We start from the raw sequence: 25,198 nt of genomic DNA, 5'->3' as shown, positions 1-25,198 counted from the left end.
AATTTAATTACAAAATTAATGTAACTGTAATTAGTTACAGTTACTAAGAAAAAATGAGTAATTAAATTACAGTTACTTATGAAATTTTTAACGATTACAAAGGGGATTACATTTGAATATTTACACACATCCACATACAGATTTAACTGATGTCTTTCCCAAATTGCACTGACTATTCTGAGACATACCGCCCTAATAATTTCCGGGATGCGGAAACACAGTCTGGTTCGTAGAATCCAGTCATAAAAACGGAATGCCTAACGCGGACGGAATATGCCACATTTTGGATGACTAAATCAAAAGTAGGTCAGCACACTTGAATCAAAACATGACATCGACTAGTGTCTGTGAATATAAAGCCCCAAAAATGCAATATATGTCGCCTGCACGTTCTGCGTGTCTGTGGAAATCAGGCGCGGACTGGACACCGACCGGGACAATTCCCGGTGGCCTGGCAGCCGATTTTGCCCCACTATTTAATATCATTAAAGTATAATTGCCTGCCGAATGTACTAAAGCGATCATTTGCGAATCCGCCGTTTGATAATTAAATCTCTAATAAATCATGAAGTGTTAGTCATGACTCGCGCGCTCTCCGCGCCTCCGCCAAACGGTTTGGATCAGACTCAATGCGAGAGAGAGAGAGAGAGAGAGAGGGAGAGAGAGAGAGAGAGAGAGAGAGAGAGAGAGAGAGAGAGAGAGAGACAGAGAGAGAGAGAGAGAGAGAGAATAGAGTGAATGGCTGGAGCAGAGAAGCAGAACTACTGTTCAGGGTTTCAGGTCAGTTTCATCTGTAAAGATGCTTTTTTGTCTTTGTTTTTTTATTTATTTAATCAAGCAGCAGCACGTTGCTCACCAGTCATCACTCAAAATACTATATAAAGGACATCATTATTATCTGTTGTAATGTTACAGTAGGAATTTATCTGAAAAAAATTCAGATTTTTTTATAGGTTTAGGGGGAGCTACGACAGACAACAACACAACCCTTATGAAAATTAACGTTTTAATATATTACTATAAATCCAGAGAAAATAGTTACTATTGTTTAACTGTGGTAACCAAAAATTAAAAATGATTTTACAAATTGAGTTATTTAAAAATAAATACAAATCCATTTGCAAAAAACAAAACAAAACAAGGTTATTGTATATAGGCTAAAAAAAGCATGGTCAATTTTTGTAAGGGAAAAACATGACTCGTGTACAGTATTAGGATTTTCTATAAAGATATTGTAGTATTGTAGAGTATTGTATTGTAAAGTATAGTTTTGTTCAATCTTGAGTATTAAAGTCATGAGAGAGATGGATAACAGGGCAAAATAAAGAGACTGAAGAGAAAAATGGAAGTGAAGGTGCAGTTCAGGAGAGAACTTTTAATTATTTAGCATGTCCCCAAATTAAAGATTTAAACCTTTTTTATGTCAGGTCCATACAAAAAATAGTTTTGACCGTGAATTTGTTTGTAAGAGTTTGAATTTTCCAGTCTGAATTGTTTTCCCAGTCCGCCCCTCGTGTAAATTAATGGCAAAGACATGGTTTCATTTACTACACATAGGCCTACTGAAGCTCACAGTGTTTTCAACCTCTGCCATCTCAATATAGGAGTACACGAGCACATAAACATAATTTCTAGAACTGCTCTGTGTCACTTCATGTGCATTTTACTTATTTTGAGAAAACTATCATCATATACAGAGACAGCAGTTTCAAAAAAACACCAATGTTTCAGGAGTTTATTACACAGAATACGTCACATGCTTATTAGATAACTGTATTTAAGTTGATGTATATGCTTTTATTTATTATTCTTTAATTTTCACAAATTTAGAAAAGTAATCAAAAAGTACTCAAAAGTAATTAGTTACATTACTTTAATAAAGTAATTGAAAAAGTTACACTACTATTACATTTTAAACAGGGTAACTTGTAATCTGTAACCTATTACATTTACAAAGTAACCTTCCCAACACTGATTATAACACCTTGAAATAAATCCAATCACTGTCTGTTATGACAGCTTGCACAACCATTCCCTAAACTCCATTCATTTTCTGCACAGGGGAATAGATTTTTAATGATGACTTATAAAGCTTGTTGCTAATTGATGGAATATGCTTGTGTTTCCCGCATTATTTCAACTTACTAAAATAATAAAAAATAAAAAATAAAAAATCAATCACATGTGATGTACAGAAAATTCCACCAATCAGAGGACTGCATAAATTGCACCAAAAGATCTCTTTAGCTCCACCCACAGGTTGGTCCATTGTTTTTAAGAAGACTATACCATTTGCAATGATTTATGGGATTGTACTTCTTTCCCTCACTAAAGCTGTGAAGTACAAAGTCTTGTACCTTTGTCTTTTTGTCTGGTTTTCAAATCATTTTAGCTTCAAATGAAAATCTGTAATGTTGTTATTCTCCTTGTAGCTGGTTGGTTTGGTTCATGGCTTACAACTCTTTAAAAATACTAAAACGAACCGATGCTGCTGAAACAGTGGGCAGCACTAATGCAGCCTATTGCAGAAAATGACATGCAGTGTGTGTGTGTGTGTGTGTGTGTGTTTTACCCCAATTCTTCGTCAGCGATATTTTTCTTGCCAGAGAGCTGGCGTTTTCGTAGTTCTGCGAGCATAGCTTGGATTTCGTCGTTCATCTCATTCACGCTCTTCTCAGGAGCTCCTTCCCTCGAGCCCAGAGTCGCGTTCAGCTCACGTGCTTTGTCCCTTAAAGCTGGACAACACACACACACACACACACACACACACACGCACACACGCACTTTGATGTGAGTGAGAAGCAGGAATATTATACACACACTCACACAATACACACCAATCCTGTAATTGTAAACACGGTCACTAATGAGGACACACCATACATTACTATTTCTATGAATCTCATTATAATAAAATGATGAATTACACAGGGGACAGTATATACACAGAACAAATCTAACCGTCCCTTATTTCTTTTCACCTCCATTTCACAGGAGTTTGTATTGGTTCAGTTTAATTCAAAGAAGTTCAAATTTGACTCAGCAGAGTTAATGTTATTTAATCAAATAAAAATAGATTCTGAAATAAAACCCCAATCGGTTCAAGCGGGAGGGCGAAATAAAGAGCGAGCAAGCTTCTCCGCATGTTGCAATTTAAATAAAAATAATTAAATTGAGATGAAAATGAGCTATAATTACATGCGTTTCTCAAATTCCTCAAGTGTTCAAATGCAAACAGTGGATCGACTACAAAGAGCGCAGTATATACCTGCCAAGAGAGCCGAGCTGGAAATAATTGCACAGTGAGTTTCAGACGCAGCTCGGGTCTTTAGGGTGAACAGAATCATTTGATTCCTCCTCGTTTAGCGTGCGAGAGAGGATGAGAGACGAGGCGGTTTACTGGAGCAGCGAGCTCACACACAGAATAGATAATGAATCTTCTCCACTCCTCGCTGACTGAGGTCTGCTCTCCTCCACTTCTCCTAGCAGCTTTTGGGAAGCGGTTTTTGGCCAGTTATCAAAATCCAGAGGACCAAAGTGCAATATGTTGGCTCGAAGTGCCAAACACGTATCCAAGAAAATCAATTTTTTGTATTTATGGCTTTAATCTGCTTGCACCCAGTGGGTGAGAGTGTCCCTCAGTATGTGTCCCTCAGAGTGTCCCCCTTTTTTTTTTTACCAGACATGAAACTTTATCTGCATTATTTCAATACAAAAAAAAAACGGGCAGAACAAACTGGAAAACATTGATTTGCAATTTTTATTATCGCTTTGTATATTTTTATTTAATGCAATTATAAAAATGAATACATATTAAAACTAATATGTATATAATATTATTACTAATATTTATAATAAAACTAATAATTATGGTAGTTTTTTTTTTTTCATTTTCATTGCATTCTCATTTTTAAATGCACAGAAAAAGTTTAAGTTTAAATATATGGAAGGTGCCTTTAGATCATTGTTCAACCTTTATTGGCAGATCAGATCAGGAATGCTGTAATTTGTAGCTTATATAAAGATCCCAATAACTTTTTTTTCTTTCCATCTGAAATAGCATCTTTAAAATGCTATGCTCAAGGTGTGAGACACTTAAAAGCAACAAGACAAGTCAAAAACGCCTGTGTGGTGCATGTTTAAAGATGATTTGAAACAAACTGTGTCGTATAAAGCGCTATACAGATATATGTGGCTTGACTTAAAGGATTCAACTTCTACTACACACACAGTCAGCGAGTGGAGTATCTGTTGAAGTGATTATTTTTCCAGTAATGAATTTTGTCTCTTTTAGTTAAGGCATCACATAGTGTTAGCTGAACCTTCTTTTTCTAAAGCAGCTTTTCATTTAAAGACATGCACAATGAGACAAACAGTGTCATGATCTCATGAAAACCTCATTAAAGTGAGTCAAGTTAGATCTGTGTTGGTACCTTCAGCAGCCAGCAGTGTGTTCCTGACGTAGAGCTCCAGGTCCTCGGCTCCTTTGCGGCTGCGCTCTGCATCTGCTGAAGTCTGCTCTCCATCACCAGACACTTTAGTTGCCTGCATGTGTATTGAGGAAAAACCCAATGAGTCTCATTCTGCAGAGCAGCCTCAGGATAAAAACAAGGAGACACATCCGATCTGACACCTCTGTGATGATTTACTGCTCAAGAAACATTTCTGATTGTTATCAATGTTGAAAACATTATTTTTCAAGATACTTTTGGTAAAGAGCAGCATTTGTTTGAAATGTGTAATGCCATTGTTGATCAATTTAAATCCGAAAAAGTAGCCTATTAATTTTTCAAGCAAGTTTCTTACTTACCGCAAACTTTTAAATGGTAATTGATAATAATCAGAAATGTTTCCTGAGAAGTAAATCATCATATTAGAATGATTTCTGAAGATGTTTAGATTTCACAATATTACTGATGTTACCGTATTTTTGATCAAATAAATGCATCCTTGGTGAGCAGAAAGGACTTTGCATCCCAAATGTCCCTTTTTACTGTGAAATAAGTAAAACTTAATGTAGGGTCACACATAGTTCAGTATCTATTAAACAACAACACATTATACTCAACGAAGGCCATCAGGAGATGTTTGCATGCATGGAATTTGAGCTCATACTAAATGTGATGCTGAATGTAGACGGTGAGTGAACGAGTGATTGCATGCAGCGTCTTTGTTCTTGACTCCCACACGTATCATAAGGACTGAACAGATCAGGTCCAGGCCTGGTGTTTAACGTGTGTGAGACTCACCCTGCTGAGCAGCTCGTCCATCTCAGTGACCAGACTGCCCAGGTTACTGTCGGCCAGCTGCAGCAGTCTCTCCGGGGCTCTCTGAGGGGACAGCATGTGCTGCACACACCACCAAAGACACGCCATTACCCTCAACACATGACTGACGGACAGAGACGTGTCACCAAGGAAAGCCAGGATGACACATGCCTCACTTGACATCACTGAATTATGAGTCATGTAATGAATGATTCAAACTATCCATGGAAAACAATACTGTAAACTTCTTGAATACAGATGCTAATTAGCAGAAGATTAGCCTCTCCAAATGAACCTGCCGTCCTACTGGAGCTTAAACAGATGAAGTACAGCACACGATTACTGCTATAGTTTCTGTGTTCAAGACACTAGATCTGTGCTTTGTCAGCTTCTCTGTGTCATTATTCAGGTGGAGTACGAAAAAATCTAAGTTGTACCAGAAACCATTTTTAGGCTGTGTTTTCATGTGTACAGTATGTTTGTAAATAAACTCTAAACAAACAGGACTGTCAATTGATTAAAACATGTGTACTTAACAACATGATGTGCTATTCAGCAGCAATCCATTTTGTAATTGAATTGAAGAGTGAATTCAGTAAGGCCCTGGACCCTGATGATCTGAGCTCACCTTCAGCTCCTCCGTCATGTTCTCGTATCGATACAGCACTCTGTACGGCAGGGGCAGGGGCAGAGTGAGATTGACGCCACCAATCAAACGCAGCAGACGCTCCATGTCACGAATCAAGAGTCCAGCGCAGTCGTCGTCACACGCTGGAAACACAGTCAAGATTCAACACATCAGACTCCTATAGTAACACATGCACATGCACCCCACAGACAGCACTATACATCACACTGCATGCATGCATCAGATGCCACCTCACAAGCTCACACAGAAAAAAACCTCAGATACGCATATGCATGCTTAATTAAATAAATAAAATCTAAAGCACTTATACTGAGACATTAGTCACACAGGAATTACACACTTGAGCTACACTAGCAGTCCATTTGTACAGTACATTTACTGAAGTGCAAATTAAAAAAGAGTGCACATAGTTGTACTGCATTCATATTTGATAAACGCATGTGCACAGGAAGAGTGTGTGAATATGTGTGTGTGTGAGTGCACACGCTGTCTGAAAGGACAACCATGTTAACGGACAAGGATGGACATGTCCTGGGGCAATGCTGTTAACGAATGTTATTGGCCTCTTTTGTCTCTGCTATCACAGCAGCAGTCATCCAGCATCCCTCCATCATCTCCATTCACCTGCTCGGAGGGAGAGCCGTGTCCCCGAGCACTTCTCTCTCTCTAGATTAAACGTGAGCGAGGTGGAAACTCAGGGGAGCAGGACTTCTCAAGCGTGAAATTTAACACAGAGTGTGAAACAGCTCGTGGCAGCTTATTATGAGTGTTTGACATGCCACGAGCGATAGCGGGAGGAAAGAAAGACACAGACAGGCGTGTGGCTTTCGCTGCGGACGCAAAACACTGCTCAATTTAACCTCTTGAAAAAATAGAGCTATTAAGATTTCCTGTGAAGATGTCTTTTCATGCAACAGACTGAATGAGTAAAGGTGTGAAGAGACATGGAAAGAAAAACCCTGCACTGGAGAGTTCATGAAAGCAAAACCTGAATGATCAATCATTACAGCAGGGTGGTGCCTCCATATTAAACAAATTATTTTCACCCATTCCTCAGTGTATTTTACTACAACAACCTAAAATGTACATATAGCTTAACGCATTAACTTTGACAGTCTAAAGGAACCAGGATAAACATGAAGGAAAATAGGTTTTAAGAGTCAGATGCTAATAACCGCAAGGTGTAAGCAGATGCTGTGAAATATACCAGGTTTACTGACTTCTGACACAATATTTCCAAGTCATTTTGTCTCATAAATCTAATGCTAACAAGTTTAATATCCTGCGTTTATACTTTTAAAACTGTATGTACTCTAATGAAGTCAAGCTGTTGTATTACGTTTTTATTATTATGATTATTAAATGTTTTTTTTATTTTACATTTTTGACTTCAGATAAAAAAAGACCCATAACAATCTGAACCGGATACTTTCTAATTAATGAAGCATACAGAACGTATTATTATTGCTATTATTGGATTAATTATATTATTACAAATAAATTATTATTATTTTACTATTTTCTTTTTTACATTAAAAAAAAAAAAATCTGTTACATTTTTGTAATACAAATAATTTGTATTGTAAAAATTAGACGGAACAATAAAAATACAGAAATATATACAGGAATACTATTGGACGGTAAAAAGTAAACCAATTTTTACAAAATTATAACAATTATAGTAATTGCCATCATCATCAGCATCTCACATGCACATGCACACACACACACAAAATAATTATTTAAACTAATAAAAATATATCTACATTATATATTACTATTGCAATATTATAGTTAGTATAGTAAATTATATTGTACAGTAATTATTTTAAATACATAAAATACATTTTTTATTATTTATTTATATACTTCTTTTAAAGAACAACTATAAATTACTACTGTAATATAGTCATGTTGACCGTGCTTCTCAGGTGTGTGTGTGTGTATATATATATATATATATATATATATACACACACACACACACAAAGACAAAATTACATCCCTGACAATGAATGCTGGATTATGAAGCAACACACACAGAAAAACACATGCATAATTACCCAATCCGTCCATTCAACCAATTCAATTATCATAAAACACATAATTGCTAAAAGAGATGATTTCAAACCCAGTGGTGGGAAGCAGGTGTCTAGCGCAGCAATGCAATCTGATCTCTCCTAGCTGAGAAAATGATCAGTCAACAATTATACGACAAGTAAACAGTAATTTTGTGAGGGGAAATCTTAGCATGTCTAATTAAAATGTTGTTTGTTTTGGCTGCATCTCATCTCTGTTATTAGTGTCTGTTTCAGAAACAAAGACACAGAGGAATAAAACAGATCAACCTAACTTAGTTAATCCTATTCAGTAAACATCACAGTGGTCTTAAAGGCACGGTGGTAGAAGAGGGCCAGGCTCTTGTGTTGTGTTAGCGCAGCTGTCATACGTACACACGATGCCCTCGGGGCCACACACATGCCTCTCCATGCACTGGTCACACTTCAGGCCGCTGGCTCCAGGACGACACTGGCACTGTCCGGAGCGCGGGTCACACACTGTGGGAAATGAACCGTAGGGATCGCACTTACACTCCTCACACCGGCCACCCAATAGGCTCGGCTTCCCGTGGAAACCAGGGGCGCACCTGCGCAGACCGGAATCACATTCAACACATTATGAGGCCGCTGTTAAACAATTACTGTTTACACTTAAAACTCGACTCACATTCAAGGCTGCAGAGCACGGTGGAAAACGCATGGTCACTTCCAACACTTTATTGACAGATTGGGCCATGTAAGTAATGACTTGTTTTACATCATTTAGAAATATGTTCTCACCTTTCACAGTGTTTTCCCTCGTAGCCTTCAGGACAGGCGGTGCAGCGGTAGTCATTAAAACCCTCCGCCTGACAGGTGGGACTAAAGCTGAGAGAAACAGTGTGAAAGTTAGACTTATCAGAGCAGAGAGAGAGAGAGAGTGTGTGTGTGTGTGTGTGTGTGTGTGTCACATACTTGTTCTCCTGGTTGAGGAGTGGACAAGCACAGCGTTTGCAGTCGTCAGGAAAGCCACGCACCATGCCATAAAACCCTGCAGCACATCGCTCACACTTATCACCGACTGTGTTATGTTGACAATTCTAGAAGAACAAAAAGCATAAAAACACTATTAATACTTTATAACATGTAATAATACTGTTATAGCTACGGCTGTCAATTTGGTGCATTTAAATTAAACCATTAAAAAGGTTTACTGCACAATTAAATAATTATGTGTTGACTTTCTAGCAGCTCACAGTAAGTGACGGCATCACGTTATAGTTATTCTGTCTGAACTTAGAGAGGCCAATAATAAAAACGAAAGCCATATCCTGTATCTCTTAACACTTAAATGACTTTCAATCAAAAGTGTTAAACTCACATTAGACTCTTTGATAAGCATCTAGTTTTTAATTTTGACAACAGATTGTCTCTTTATCGATGTGTTCTGAGGATTGTTTACAACTAAACCAATCATTACCTAATCTCTTAACCAACCCTTCTGGCTTTTCATCTGTGACATCTGAGCTTATTTTCATTAATAACTGCACTGGTCAACACTGTAAGTACAGCTAAATCTCAATCTGCAGGATCACTTGTATCATTGTTTTATATCAGCATATCATCCAGCCCTAAAACTGCTCCATGTTAAAACACTGAGGCATTATTAACAATACAACTTTCTGTAAACCTGCTTCGAAACAATTCCATCCTTCAGTCTGCAGTCAGTGAAAACACACTTAGAGAAAGAGCTGAATGGAGTGCAACAGAAAGCAGGGTTTGATACTTGTTTTTTAAAGTTTAATTACACATAACTTGACACTGGGTCTCATGGCTGTGCTTAATTTTTCAACCAGAATAATGCGTGATGATATCTCTGAGTCAAATTCATTTTAGGACAGCAAATACTGATATATACAATTAACTGTGATGCATCTGGTTTAAATTTAAATTGCTTGATTGACAGCGTGAGTTACAGCATATAATCACACTGGTAAGCTTAATTTCATTACACATACAATCAATACAAATGTAGCTTTTCAAGAAACACGTAAAGCTCTTTCTTAATCTTGTGAAAATGCAACATTAAGAACAGAAAGCTGGCCCCGGTAAAGAGATTTGCATTTTGCAAGTTGCCTAAGTCTCACAACAGGAATGAGCTGAAATACGGAGAGAAAGAGACCCAGAGGAGCGGCAGCTTTCAGAGAGGAGTGTAATCAGACTGCTGAAGTTGAGCTTTACTGGTGCGTGTCGCTCTGAAACTTCCATTGACTTCCTGTGTACCTCAATTACTCAAATTACCCCCCTGCACACTCGTTTACCATTTTCAATTTGCCAAAACCCGTAAAATGCAAATGATATTGCTATTAGCATGCATGCAATTGAACGCAGAAGAAGCTTTGCACAAGCTGTTTGGAGAACAGTTCAACTGATGGACTCGACAGACCTGATTCTTCTAATGTGCTTTACTTGCACCTCTTTTCCATGAACATGATGCTGGATCCAGTCTGGCCAAATATACATTTCCACTGCAGAAAAGCTGGTTCTGGGCAGCTGTTTTGTCATCGTTTGGCTGTGAAGTCATTGGAAATGCAGGCCATTTCTGAGAGCGAAAACTGGCTTCAGCACCGTTTAGATTTAGGAAAATGGGTTTTGGACAACTGTAATCTGCGATGGTTCATTGATACTGTTGCTAAGAGCTTTTGAATGAACATCAGCCCAGCAATGCCACTTCAACTCTACTGTACATACCAATGGGAGACACTCACTCAAACCGATCCAATCAGGGGGACTTGGTCCCATCAAGGGTGTATGTACCTGGCAGACGGCTGTTTCAGGATCACACGAGTCACTGTGTCCATTGCACTGGCACCGGACACAGGTGCCAAAGCCTGCTCTGGACGCGGCTCCACCGGCATGAACAGAGAGCCTGTAGAACCCAGCCGCACATTCCTACATGAGACATCGCACACAGTTATTTACACAAACACACCATACAACATCAGCAACCTCTCACAATACAATAATATATTCAAAATATGAATGTGAAACTAAGGGGGGATTGCACGACACCAATTTCAACTAAAAGTGGGAAACCTTTTTTTGTGTTTCAGCCATTTATTTACATGACAACAGTGTTCTGGTTGCCTGAAAATGCACATTTTTGAAAATGGGTTTTAAAGTGCAAGTTTCTGAAAACCCGTTATCATCTTTGTGTAAACTACAAAAATACAAATATGTGAAACGGAGACATCCTGTGTGTGGATTTTATATATGTGATCAGTGATCAGTCTATAGGAATGTATGCAGGTGCATAGTGTTCCTTTGCAAATGTCTTAGCATAGTGCTATGGCATTCGGATATGACACTACTACAGTTAATGTGTAAAAATGCACGAGGTTACAGACACATAATCATTGTCATTCAACTAGTAAACAGGAACCTGCTGCATATCCACACCAAAAATTGTTACACTGAAGACAGCATGTTCATATGGGAAAAAAATAGCCCTCAACCGCTGAAACCATAGCAACATTCCCTCTCACCCTCGCTCGTCAAAATTAATCGCGTCAATTTAGTGCACCAACTGTTCAGGGTGAACTTGCTAAACGCCTGTTTAAAAATACTTTATTAAGCAGAGTATGAGGTGTTTCAGAGTTATGGCCATCTGTCTCACGCGGCCTCGTCCAGCCTGAACGTGAACAAATGACTCTCGCTGATCTGTACTCAGAGTCTCGCACGCTTGAGCTCGTTACAGATCCCACACGAGCGTTTGTGGTTGGAGACTGGCGGCGAGAGAGCGTTTTAACACATTAACAGTCTGAAAAGCAGAAACACTGGCTGTAATGAGGAGCGCTGTGCAGCGATGCATCCAGCTGTTTGTCTCGCCACACTCAGCCTGTTTTTCCAGAGCTGTTGTGATTCGAAAGGGCACGTCAGCACCTTTCAGATCACCTTAATTATTGTGACAAGGACGTCACATTTAATCTATCTGGAAACTGCATTACTGGGACTTTTGGTACTGTTATGAACAATAGATTGAGTTTATTATGTGGATGAAGAAATCTCAGCCATGCTATGTAATACATATAAAACACAAAGTTTTCATGAAAATGTGTGTCCTTACTATTTTCACTATGATGTTGACCTATGCTCTATTATCTGACCAATATTATGCTTTAAAATCTGACCTACAGAGAGTTAGATAATATTGGCATTTATGACATATGTCTTATCACATTCTTCCAGCACATAACAGCTCTTAAACATCGAATATTGTGCACAGAAGCCTTTACCTCACAGGAGAGACCGGCGTATCCCAGAGGACAGTCACATTTCTCAATCTGATGGGCGATTTCACTGTCCTTTGAGGGCGTCCCCACCTCAGCCACCTCCAAAGTGATCTCAGAAATCCTGCACATCACACCAATTCACACACACGAACATATGAGCTTCTGCTCCTTCATAACGCTTTTTTGTTACCAAACATATTACAATTTATAAATTGGTAGAACGTATAAAACAAGTTCTTACCAGTGTTATTTTAGTATCACATAGATCGCTTAATAGTTTTTATTCATATTTTGAATATTTAATTTAATTATTGTCATGTTTCTGTTCTGTTGCGTTTTGGTTTCTCTGCTTTCCAGTGTTCCCTCATTTGTTTCTATGGTTTTTGATTTATTAATTAGTTCCACACACCTGTTCTGATTCTTCTTAATTGCCCTGTTCTAGTATTTAAGACCTGTCTGCTCCTTAGTTCACCATCTGCTGTTGTTTGGGTTTTTGTTGCTGAGCACTTGATACTGTTTGTTTATGGACTTGTTAATAATCTCCAGGATTTATGATTAAAAACTCCTTTTGAACTCTACTCCTTTGTGTGCTTGATTACACATTTATGTTTCTTTCCCTTTTTTTTATTTGTATTGATAGCTATATAGTTTTTCTTAATTATTATTATTAAATTGTTTTAGTTATTTTAGTACAAGTTAAACCAAATGAGAAATGGTGCCACAAGAACTAGATGTAAAAATGTTTATTTTAGTTTAAGTATAGTTTTTTATTGTTTTAGTTGTCGCTTTAGTTAACTATAATATCAAGGTTCTTCCTCGTAACTTGAAAGTTGACCAGCGTTTGAAACACAGTTGTAGGCCGTGCTTGAGATCAGTTACCTGCTGTGTCTCATGACGCTGCCGTGTGAGGCCTTTATTAGGATATATTCAACATGAAACAGCACATCCATGAAATCCTCACGAGACATTGGCCTGTCATCCTTGTGTTTCCATTCGTGCTGCAAAACATCAGTGTTTTAGTGTATGGTTAATGTAACTGTGGTAAATGAGATCATGTGAATGCAAACACGGTCAACACACTGGTATAAGTGATGTGCTGTGTGTTTCAGTAGGCGGGGCTGCTGACTGCTGACTCTCATCCCTGATTGGCTCACCTCTGTTATGTCAATCTCGTGACGGGTCAGCTGGCCAATCTGAAGTGCTGGCATGTGGCGGGCCATGACCTTGTCCTTGTTGGGTCCACCCTTTATGATGACTTGGGGCTCGTAAGAGGTGCGGCCCGTCTCATCACGAGCCTCGTAATATATGGCATACTTCAGCTTCCCACCATAGGCTGTTATCTGAAGGAACATCATCCAAATGGTGAGACTTTCAAAAATATATATTTTTTTAATTAAATTTCTTTATATGATTAAAACAACTGGACTGTACACTTGCATTCAAAACATTGGCAACAGTTTTATATATATATCTATGCTGTTCTTTTGAACTTTCTATTCAACAAAGAATGAATAGAAGACAAGTAAAATGTGTCACAAGCATTAAACATTTTTACTGACCACAAATCTCCTGTTATCACACTTTTGGGACAAATATGCATACATAAATATATGCATATGTGTATTTAACGTATATAAAATAGAAAGAAAAAAGCTGAAAGATGTTAGTGGCAGACTGACCATTGAGCGTTTGAACTGTTTTGGCAGTCTCCAGTAGTACGGCTCACTCAGATGCTGCTGGATCACATCAGCATTAGCGATGATGTCAGGATGCTGGAAGCTCACACCCGCTGTGATCTCCTGATGACTGGATTTGTCCACAAGAGGAAGAACGGTCTGTTCTGGCATCAGAGTCAGCTATAGGACAGCAAAAGATTCATCCAAGTCAATCAGATGAATTAACTTACACTGTAAAAAATTGCTGTAGTTTCTACAGCAAATTTCTACAGAATTTTACTGTATAAACATTTTACAAGATGCAGCTGTAATTCGCAATGCATTATGGGTCAAATAAGGTTTTACAGTTGTTAACAGTATATTTCCACATCAACTGTAATTCATTTACAAGAAGCAGGTGTTGTCACTGTAGTTCCTGCTTTTTACACTAATATATACTTATAATGTATAAGTGATATCATGTCACAATAGCCTCCTATCCTGACATTTAGACAAGTGGCCTTGGTAACTTCTGTGCAGTAAACTGGGAATTGCTATCATAGCATAGTTACACAGCAAAATCCCCAATGTTAATTTAACACTCTGAGTGTGGACACATTTAAACACTGAAGCAGTGTTAAAAGTAACACTGAAGCAGAGTTGAAGTTAATGAGATAATTAAGAAGTTAATTGAGTTATGATTGACCATTATTGAAGACACCTGATGTTAAAAAGCAGAATCACCAAACGAGAAAATCACAATTTGTGTGTCACCATTATAGTGGTCAGTGTTTGCTTTAGTTGGGATCTTGGCTTGTAACTTCTTATTTTTCAGATTTGTGTGTCAAGCCAAGAGCAAAAATCATCGGTGATGGTGATGATTATGGTTTAATGTAATTGTTGCTTGACCTTAATCACTGAACTCATTTACAGGCTCTTCTCTTATTATCGCTCATTATTGATTGTAACAGCTTTGATTCCACAACAAAAGAGTCTGTAGTTTCTATACATTTTATAAGCGTCTCTTGTGATACTGTGATTTAGATTTTTTTTTCTTTTTATTGAAGAGTTTTAATTTTAGGCACACACAGATAACAAAAATCAGCATATGAATCTCAACAACGGTGACAAACAGCATATTTAGATAAACAGATCTACTCTGAACGTCACAAAACTAGATACTAAAAAAGCTCATAATTTATTCATGCCGCAATGCATGATGGGAGCCATGGATGAGTTTTTATTGGCTACAACATGCTTTTTTGATGGTCACCATTGTTGTGATGCTCACGCTGATTCTTGATGTCTGTGTGTCTAAACTAAAGAACTCTTTCTTTATATAGAACTAACTTTTAAAAACATTTCATATTATGCCAGAAATGCTGGATCACTTTTTTATCCACCTAATTTATGTACACAGTAAAGTAACCCGAACTCAGCCATTCATGTAACTCAATGACAATTAGTCCAAACAACAATCAAGTCCATAAGATTGCCTTGGCTCTGGTCTGTCTGTATGTTATAACGCAGTTACCACAGACACACAAAAGCTAAAGTTAATAACTGAAGGGTCAAGATACTAACTAAAGCAAACACTGACCACTATAATGGTGACACACAAATTGTGATTTTCTCGTTTGGTGATTCTGCTTGTTAACATCAGGTGTCTTCAATAATGGTCAATCATAACTCAATTAACTTCTTAATTATCTCATTAACTTCAACTCTGCTTCAGTGTTACTTTTAACACTGCTTCAGTGTTTATATGTGTCCACACTCAGTGTTAAATTTTCGATTTTTGGAAGTTACTTTTTCTTATTGAGAGGATTTAAAGTAGTGTTTACCTAACTTTTATCATAAATCCCAATGCGAACGATTGTCCTAGTAACTACTATCTGTCGAAATAACTGACAAACAGCAAAATATGTGAAATTTCATTTGTTTATATGTGTTCAACTGTCCCATATTGATGTGACGCCTTACTATAATAAGTGAAAGACATCTTTATATCCCCGACTGGACAAGTCAGCCTGATTTACAAAAAAGAAAAAAAAAACACAGAAAAAAAAGACTGAGGAAGCATCGAAATGCAAGACTGATTCTGATTATATTAACGTTTCATTCAACATCAAAACAAGCTTAACGGCACACATAAACTCCCGGTTTTCATCCAGAAAATCTTAAATTGTGTTCCGAAGACGAACAAAGCTTTTACGGGTTTGGAATAACATGGAGGTAAGTGATTAAAGGCAAGATTTTCATTTTGGGGTGGAGTAACCTTTTAAGTACTGGTAAATGCTGATTGTATTGTATAAGTGGCATTTTGACATTTATTTTATTGAGCTAGTTTCATTTGATACATAACTTTATCCTGATGCTTCTGCTTGTTTTTATGTGCAGATGTTTTCTTGGAATCACAACACTCACTGGATACAAGACGGACACATAGAGGCAAAACAAGTGGAAAAGTCTCAGAGAAGAGGGACAACCCTCATGTGTGTGCTCATCTCAGAAAGTTGATGGACTTTCAGTATGTATTTATTAAATTGTCTTTTGCAGGAATATTCTTAATTTAATAGAACATAAGCTCAAACAACAGAATTTGTGATTTAATGTTGATTCCAGCATTTTATTTTAATAATTTTCTTTAAAACATTTTTTTTTACAAAAAATATACAAATTCTGTTGATTGACCTTCATAGTTAATGTTCTACTCTGAGTATGGCTTATTTTTTAACATGTATTTGTAGTTATTTGTGATGCTATGTTATTTTTATGATAAGATTTTAACTGTTGAAAGACTGACATTTTTATTTTACCAGTAAAAGCCTTGCAATGTCTTTCTGCCAGTTTTAATAAATACTTATTTGCAACATCATTGACTTTATTCATTTTTATTAATTTGTAAATGTATTAAGATAGAGCTCATGATAATGCATTTATATACATATTTTATAGTTTACTGTTAAAATTATTCTTTAAAGCAGTTTCATTGTTAAATTATTACAACATCATTGTATTTAGGGGTATTTACAGGATTTTATTGGCAACTTTTTTGCCAGGTAAATACTGTACTTTAGTGAAATTACAAAATATTGCTGTAAAATAAACTACAAGTTAAATTCAACGTTACTTTAAAAAAATACTATAAACTACTGTATTTCACATACACTGTGCTTTGGACACAAACCTTCAATAATAAAAAAGTTATTTGACCCGTGTTATGGTCTTGTATTTATTTAGACTATTTGAATAATATAAAGTTGTGGCCTAGTGGTTAGAGAGTTTAACTCCTAACCCTAGGGTTGTGGGTTCGAAACTCGTGCCGGCAATAACACGACTGAGGTGCCCTTGAGCAAGGCACTGAACCGCCAACTGCTCACTGGGTGCCGTAGCATAAATGGTGAACACTGCTCTTTTTTTACTACTACTTTTTTTTTTTTTTTTTTTTTTTTTTACAGTGTACAGCAATTAACTGTAATTTGCTTTGCAGTAATTTCCTGTAATCCATTTTACAGCAATTAACATCATTTTTACAGGATTTTATTGGCAACTGTTTTGCCAGTAAAATCCTGTAAATTCTACAGTACATTTTTTACAGTGATAAGACCTGCGCTTTGAACTTACAATGTCAACATGACATGGCATTCACAATTTAACTTCAGAAATGTTTTCCAGTGAAACTAATGTAGATCGGATTGTGAGAAATGGGCTGCAATATTATTACTGGTTAATGTTTGCCCACCCACACAGCAGATGTTTGAGAGGTGGAGAAAGTTGAATCTCTCAAAGAAAGAGTTAAATTGCCATGCAAAATAGTGTAGCAGTTTTGTGTTTCAGCATCAGTGTCTTTGAGGATTTATTTGCGTGTGTATTGAGAGGCATATTTTGGTAAATGTGTGTGTGTGTGTGTGTGTGTGTGTGTGTGTGCAAGGAACTCCACAGGGGAGCTAAACTACCCTCACATCAACACACAATCTCACGACTCACTGACTTAGAAAAAATCTCTTTTTCCCATAAATGAGCTAAAGGATTCCAAACTACTCTTCAAAACTTAGATTAACTTTTGGTCTGCAACCTTTGTTTAATTCTTTGATGATTTCATCACATTGGAAAAGCATTCTTCAGCCATATTCTGGTGTTGTTCTCCATGGATACACTGAGGATTAAGATGAGTTTGTGAACATGTAGGAAACCCTTATTAAAAACAAACAAGGGGCATCTCTGGCTCTGTGCGTCAGTGCTTTCTCTCTATCTTTGTTTCAGTCTGCTCAGCTGTTCCTGCACACTTAATTCTGTCCTGTTGTGAATATGGTGGAGGGAGAATGACAGCTAGGAGGCACTTGATATTTATTAATATTTACTGTTTCCCTGGTAACTGGAGCATCTCAGCCCACCTCGGGACAAGATGATTAAGAAAGCCATCAAAACACACACACAAACAGACACATGTGTCCTCATCTTATCCACACTACCACAATCAACCATTTAAAGCAAAAATAATTAAAACACGTCCTTTGGCTAAGAATCATAAGCACTCATAATTCTGTATATAATGACCAAAAATGTTTATAATAATTGAAAACGTTCATCCTTTTAAGACAAACATTTGAGTAACAGGGTTGAATAGTTTATAGTTGAACCTGACACACTGTATGTGTAATAGAAACTGTGATTATTTACTTCTCTTTCCAGCGAAATAAAAAAAATCAGTGTTGCTTTTGTCAAATTCAATACTCCCTTGCAAGGGGTAATGAGTTTGTTCAAAATGGGGAACTATATTATGTGTTGAATAATTAAATTTGAAAGGAGAACTAAGAGTTCTCTTCTTCCTCTGCACCTATCACCTGCGGGGTACCTCAAGGCTCCGTTTTGGGCCAGTTTCATTATATATTTATATTCTCCTGTTAGATATGAAACACAGCACCTCATACTATTATTTGATAATACTCTGATTCTACTAAAACTGAGTTCTGAGTTGTCTATGGTAAAAAAAAGGTTTAACCAGAAACTGCTTTATATAAGGAGGAGATGTTAACCTGTGTCATATGTCCTATTGGATAAGATTTACAATGCTTGGGAATCACATCCGATTCAGTAATTAAATATGGCAAGGTAAAAAAAATAAAAGCAAAATACTTATTAGGTTTTCTATAGTAAATGGAATATCAGTTCAATATATTTCATCAGATATTTTCATATATATATATATTACTGATAAAAAATGCCATTGTATGACTTGTGTGTGTTTACTCACCCTCATACGGATGAGTCCCGTGGCCTCTGTACATGAGCTGCTCAAGCCGAAACAGTAGCACTGACTGCAGCCTAGTGGATTCCTGTTACTGAGGCCGAACGAGCCCACCTCACAGCGGTCACATTTCACTCCCTCTACGTTAGCCTGAACACATACATTCACATTAGTACTGTGTGCACTGTTTTACAGCTACCTTAAAGACCAGGGTTGCATTTCCCAAAAGAAACCATCAGCATCGGTGATCTCTACAGTCTACTTAGGTGTACCATGCTTTTGGCATATGAAGCCCAGGACAGTTTCTCTTACAGCTGTCATGGGGGAATTATAGTTTTATCAGATTAGAGCATCATACAATAATTCATTAGCAGTGCATTTCTATACCCCTAATTATCATTATGACATGACAGTTTTGCTGAAAAATCCCGTTGATCAAAATTTACTTTTCAACAGGGTACAACCGTGGCTATGCTGGATGAATCAAAGTCAGGTTTCAAGTTCTATATGTAATTACCTTGCATGAGCACTGGCCACTTCTGTCTGCACATGCGCAGAGACCAGACTCTGCATCGCAGGTGTCCAGTGATGAGCCTGCCGCTGAGCACTGGCAGGAAATGCATTGTGGAAAGTCTCTGTAACCCAGCTTACACTCGTCACATTTCTCACCCCTGAACTGCTCATTGCACATGCAGCAGCCTGTGTTCACGTTACACTGCTGCGCCACAGACCCCAGCGCGTTACAACCACATGGCTACAAAGAAAGAGATAAAATAACACATATATAACCCAGAATATCATGCATGATATTTAATTAAAATGGCATTCACATTCCCTGCATGTGATTGAACACTTTTGAAAATGAGGATCCATTCTGAACGATGAAATGTTGTAAAGTCTGATCATCAGGGAAGGCAAGGCTGAGCACTATTTTCCACTTAATAGAAAATAAGTCAGAATAAGCTGCAATTCTCAGCACTGCCCTTGGCTGCCTCTCTTCCTACCTTAAGGCAAGATATTTTTCCATTGAAATTGAAAATTACTTTTCTTCCTCTACATTTATCACCTGCAGGGTACCTCAAGGCTCTGTTTTGGGGCCGGTTGCTTTATACATATATATATATCTTCCACTTTGCAGTTGTGGCCTAATGGTAACCTGTGTGTCATATGTGCCACTACATTAAATGCAATGCTTATAAATCACATTCAATAACACTGTCATCGAAAAATCACATTTGCGGATATTATAGGAAAGAGAGGCGTGATTTGAGACTTAAAAAAAAACCTGTATTGGTAATCAGCACCTAAGCAGTTAATAATAATAACAAAAAAGAAGTTAATTTTATGATACTAAAACTGTAGTTAATTCTGTGTACTGACACATGCAACAGTAAAAACCTGTTACCTTACCATATGTGGAAAATTTGTCCCCCAAAATGGCAGCTATGGGGCAAAGTGAGCCAAACGCTAGTATGGGATAAACTAAGCCAGTGTTTTAAATCACTGAAGTTAATTTAAATCTCTGAAGTATAAACTGGTATTTTAATGTGATATTAGTTTTTCATGTATAGGCCTATGTATGTCCTGAAATAACTTATTTTCTCTTATCTTGAGGACCATATGTAAAATGGCTTATCTTACCTTACTCTCCTTTAAGGATATTTCTTTTAAATGGGAATTACCATAAAAACAATGCAATGCATGATTCAAAATACAGAGAAAACACCTGAGAAATCAATATGGAAAATCCAGTCATATTACAGCACAGACCTTTCTTAGAGTGCACATTTGTATGTTTTGTGTGATATTTTTTGTTATTTATTTATTGCATTATTTAAGTGTTGTGCCGTTGCCATGATTGTGTTTTGTCTTCATTTGCATGACTCTCTGTAAATAAATAAATTTACAGAACAGGTGTATCATAATGTACCTCACAAACTCACCTTCTATTCTCTGCTTTTCTGCGACATTAACTCAGAGATTCACCTCGCCAAGACTTTACAGAGGATGAATAATAATGATGTTTGGGCAGAAGATAAAGATACACAGCCAGAGCAGACAGAGTGATGCTGTGGCAGTGCGAGGAGAGGAGATTGAGACGTACCTTGCAGCCGCTGCTGATGTCGTGACCCCAATGGTTGGGCGCACATTTGTCACATCTCTCTCCCATGGTGTTGGGCGGACAGATACACTGACCTGTGTTAGCATCACAGTTATTTCCCACATGGGCACACTGGCACGCTGCGAGACAGACAGAAACAGAGAGCAGGTTAATTGTGGAGCGCAGCTGAGCAGCTGTTCTAAATGTCAGCACCGGCTCTCCTCTCTGCTGGGGTAATATCAGACGCTCCGGCTGGAAGGAGATGGGCAAATTTACACACCATCCCAACAGAGAATGACAATATTCTTAATTAAATGAACACCGCAGATGAATTGGTAAATCTTGGCACAGTTTAATACTTTTTTTAAGTTTTTGTTTATTATATATATGTATAATTCCCAACATTAATTTAGACTAAATTGGCATTACTCATCATGGTGTATGAAAAAAAGAGAAAAAAAGATAATCTAATCTAATCTAATCTAATCTAATCTAATCTAATCTAATCTAATATAATATAATATAATAAACAAAAACTTAAAAAAAGTATTAAACTGTGGCCAGATTTACCAAGTTGGTTATTTCATATCAAATCAAATGATCTGAGCTGTTATCCACATTTCTTCTTTCTGCTTTTAATATATATATATATATATAGCAACATAGCAGAAAACCCTAACAATGACTAAATTGCTATTAATATATATATATATATATATATATATATATATATATATATATATATATATATATATATATATATATATATATATACACACACACACATAGGGTTATAAATGTAAGAATGTTTATTCTTAAGTGAACTTTATTTTTTTGCCTTTAATGTTTTTCCTATCCTATGGATTTACTGTTCTATTGTTTGTACAAATACAAATCTAAATGCACGGGTGAATCTGGAATGAATTACAGAGGCACACGCATTGCCTCATATCATGGGCTGGAGGTTCGGAGGTGAATTCTTACGTGTGCAGCCGCCTTCCTGGAAGCTGAAGTGTCCGTGAGCGCAGCGGTCACACTTCTGTCCCGTCACACCAGGCTGACAGCGACACTGACCGCTCTCATCACAATCAAACGACTTCGATCCGAATGAACTGCAGTGGCATGGGACGCAGCCTTGAGCGCCCTGCATGTGTAAACCAGACTGGAGAGACAGAGAGGAGACAGTGAGGAGGGTTAAAACAAGGCCATGCTCAGAGTGATGGCTAGACTATTCTGCACACTACTTTCCAAAATTAAGGTACAAATACAAACCCTTTCCAAAAAAGTTGGGACACTGTACAAATTGTGAATAAAAACAGAATGCAATGATGTGGAAGTTTCAAATTTCAATATTTTATCCAGAATACAACATAGATGACATATCAAATGTTTAAACTGAGAAAATGTATAATTTTAAAGGAAAAATAAGTTGATTTTAAATTTCATGTCATCATCACATCTACAAAAAAGTTGGGACAAGGCCATGTTTACCACTGTGTGTCATCCTCTCTTCTTCTTATAACAGTCTGCAAACGTCTGGGACTGAGGAGACAAGTTGCTCAAGTTTAGGAATAGGAATGTTGTCCCATTCTTGTCTAATACAGGCTTCTAGTTGCTCAACTGTCTTATGTCTTCTTTGTCACATCTTCCTCTTTATGATGCACCAAATGTTTTCTATGGGTGAAAGATCTGGACTGCAGGCTGGCCATTTCAGTACCCAGATCCTTCTTCTACACAGCCATGATGTTGTAATTGATGCAGTATGTGGTCTGGCATTGTAATGTTGGAAAATGCAAGGTCTTCCCTGAAAGAGACGACGTCTGGATGGGAGCATATGTTGTTCTAGGACTTGGATATACCTTTCAGCATTGATGATGACTTTCCAGATGTGTAAGCTGCCCATGCCACACACCCTCATGCAACCCCATACCATCAGAGATGCGGGCTTCTGAACTGAGTGCTGATAACAACTTGGGTTGTCCTTGTCCTCTTTAGTCCGGATGACATGGCATCCCAGTTTTCAGAATCAGAATCAGAATGAGCTTTATTGCAAGGTATGTTCACACATACGAGGAATTTGTTTTCATGACAGAAGCTCCGCAGAGCAACAGAATGACAGCGACAGAACAAAAAAACACATAATAAAATAATTAAAAATAGAAAAAATACATATAAGTAGGTAGGAATGACAATATACAAATTGACAATTGTAGGCAGGTATATTACAAAAAGCAGTTATGTATGTACATGTATATTATGTGCAAAGATTTAAGTGTACACTAAGTATGTGTGTTAGATAAATAAGTGTATGTGTATATAAATATAAATAGTGTAGTGTGTTCCACAGTTATTATCAGCTGTTCATAAGATGGATTGCCTGAGGGAAGAAACTGTTCCTGTGTCTGGTCGTTCTGGTGCTCAGTGCTCTGTAGCGTCGACCAGATGGCAACAGTTCAAAGAGGGAGTGTGCTGGATGTGAGGGGTCCAGAGTGATTTTAATAGCCCTTTTGCTCACTCTGGATAAGGACAGTTCTTGAATAGATGGGAGGGTTGTACCGATAATTCGCTCAGCAGTCCGGACTACCCTCTGTAGTCTTCTGAGGTCCGATTTAGAAGCTGAGCTGAACCAGACAGTTACTGAAGTGCAGAGGATGGATTCGATGATGGTGGAGTAGAACTGTTTCAGCAGCTCCTGTGGCAGGTTAAACTTCCTCAGCTGGCGAAGGAAGTACAACCTCTGCTGGGCCTTTTTCACAATGGAGTCAATGTGAATGTCCCACTTCCAAAAAGAACTTCAAATTTTGATTTGTCTGACCACAGAACAGTTTTCTACTTTACCACAGTCCATTTTAAATGAGCCTTGGCCCAGAGAAAACAACTGCGCTTCTGGATCATGTTTAGATATGGCTTCTTTTTTGACCTATAGAGTTTTTGCCGGCAACGGAGAATGACACGGTGGATTGTGTTCACCGACAGTGTTTTCAGGAAGTATTCCTGAGCCCATGTTGTGATCTCCATTACAGTATCATTCCTGTATGTGATGCAGTGCTGTATAAGGGCCTGAAGATCACGGGCATCCATTATGGTTTTCCTGCCTCGACCCTTACGCACAGAGATTGTTCCAGATTCTCTGAATCTTTGGATGATATTATGCACTGTAGATGATGATAACTTCAAACTCTTTGCAGTTTTTCTCTGAGAAACTCATTTCTGATATTACTCCACTATTTTTCGCCGCAGCATTGGGGGAATTGGTGATCCACTGCCCATCTTAACTTCTGAGAGACGGTGCCATTCTGAGAGGCTCTTTTTATACCCAATCATGTTGCCAATTGACCTAATAAGTTGCAAATTGGTCCTCCAGCTGTTCCTTTTGTGTACATTTAACTTTTCCAGCCTTTTATTGCTACCTGTCCCAACTTTTTTGGAATGTGTAGCTCTAATGAAATCCAAATTGAGCCAATATTTGGCATGACATTTCAAAATGTCTCACTTTTAACATTTGATATGTTATCTATATTCTATTGTGAATAAAATATAAGTTTATGAGATTTGTAAATTATTCCATTCCTTTTTTACTCACAATTTGTTCAGTGTCCCAACTTTTTTGGAATTTTCTGTAGATTTAGAAAGCAATGAAGGCACGAATCCCATATTTTTAGAGCGAGAACTATTACATATGTTGGAGAACGGGTTTTTCATCTTTCATCTTTTCATCAATTTAACTTTTTTTAAAAAATAACACAAAATTTGACTTCATACAGAGCATCAAGCTCATTTTTTGCACCTACTCATGGAATGTGCCATGTTTAGTTATGCAAACAGTAAAATATAATGTGCAATATTATGTAAAACATCCTTCAGTGACTCAAAGACCTTAATAAACACAGCACAGATCACAGCCATGCAGATATTACAGATCAAACCAAACCACAAAACGAGTT

General features: G+C 37.5%; 1 protein-coding gene across 5 annotated transcripts in view; it reads right to left on the bottom strand.

Annotated features, from left to right (window-relative positions):
• The window catches only part of lama2 (laminin, alpha 2), a 258,283-nt gene that overhangs the window by 67,806 nt on the left and 165,279 nt on the right, over positions 1 to 25,198 (bottom strand). For 3 of the 5 annotated variants that reach the window (XM_059499216.1, XM_059499217.1, XM_059499219.1), the window contains 16 exons: positions 22,239 to 22,416; positions 21,258 to 21,394; positions 19,671 to 19,907; positions 19,160 to 19,303; positions 13,927 to 14,103; positions 13,402 to 13,587; positions 13,127 to 13,245; positions 12,251 to 12,368; positions 10,773 to 10,907; positions 8,931 to 9,055; positions 8,757 to 8,843; positions 8,370 to 8,563; positions 5,896 to 6,038; positions 5,250 to 5,348; positions 4,434 to 4,545; positions 2,573 to 2,735 (listed from right to left, as the gene is read on the bottom strand). In XM_059499216.1, coding sequence (XP_059355199.1) covers positions 2,573 to 2,735; positions 4,434 to 4,545; positions 5,250 to 5,348; positions 5,896 to 6,038; positions 8,370 to 8,563; positions 8,757 to 8,843; positions 8,931 to 9,055; positions 10,773 to 10,907; positions 12,251 to 12,368; positions 13,127 to 13,245; positions 13,402 to 13,587; positions 13,927 to 14,103; positions 19,160 to 19,303; positions 19,671 to 19,907; positions 21,258 to 21,394; positions 22,239 to 22,416 — 2,354 coding nt within the window. The remainder of the gene's footprint in view (positions 1 to 2,572; positions 2,736 to 4,433; positions 4,546 to 5,249; positions 5,349 to 5,895; positions 6,039 to 8,369; positions 8,564 to 8,756; positions 8,844 to 8,930; positions 9,056 to 10,772; positions 10,908 to 12,250; positions 12,369 to 13,126; positions 13,246 to 13,401; positions 13,588 to 13,926; positions 14,104 to 19,159; positions 19,304 to 19,670; positions 19,908 to 21,257; positions 21,395 to 22,238; positions 22,417 to 25,198) is intronic. The other 2 variants (XM_059499218.1, XM_059499220.1) reach the window with 1 other exon arrangement.

This window comes from Carassius carassius, chromosome 18 (genome assembly GCF_963082965.1).
Source record: "Carassius carassius chromosome 18, fCarCar2.1, whole genome shotgun sequence".
Taxonomy (NCBI): domain Eukaryota; kingdom Metazoa; phylum Chordata; class Actinopteri; order Cypriniformes; family Cyprinidae; genus Carassius; species Carassius carassius.
This window is presented reverse-complemented; position numbering and strand designations above follow the sequence as displayed.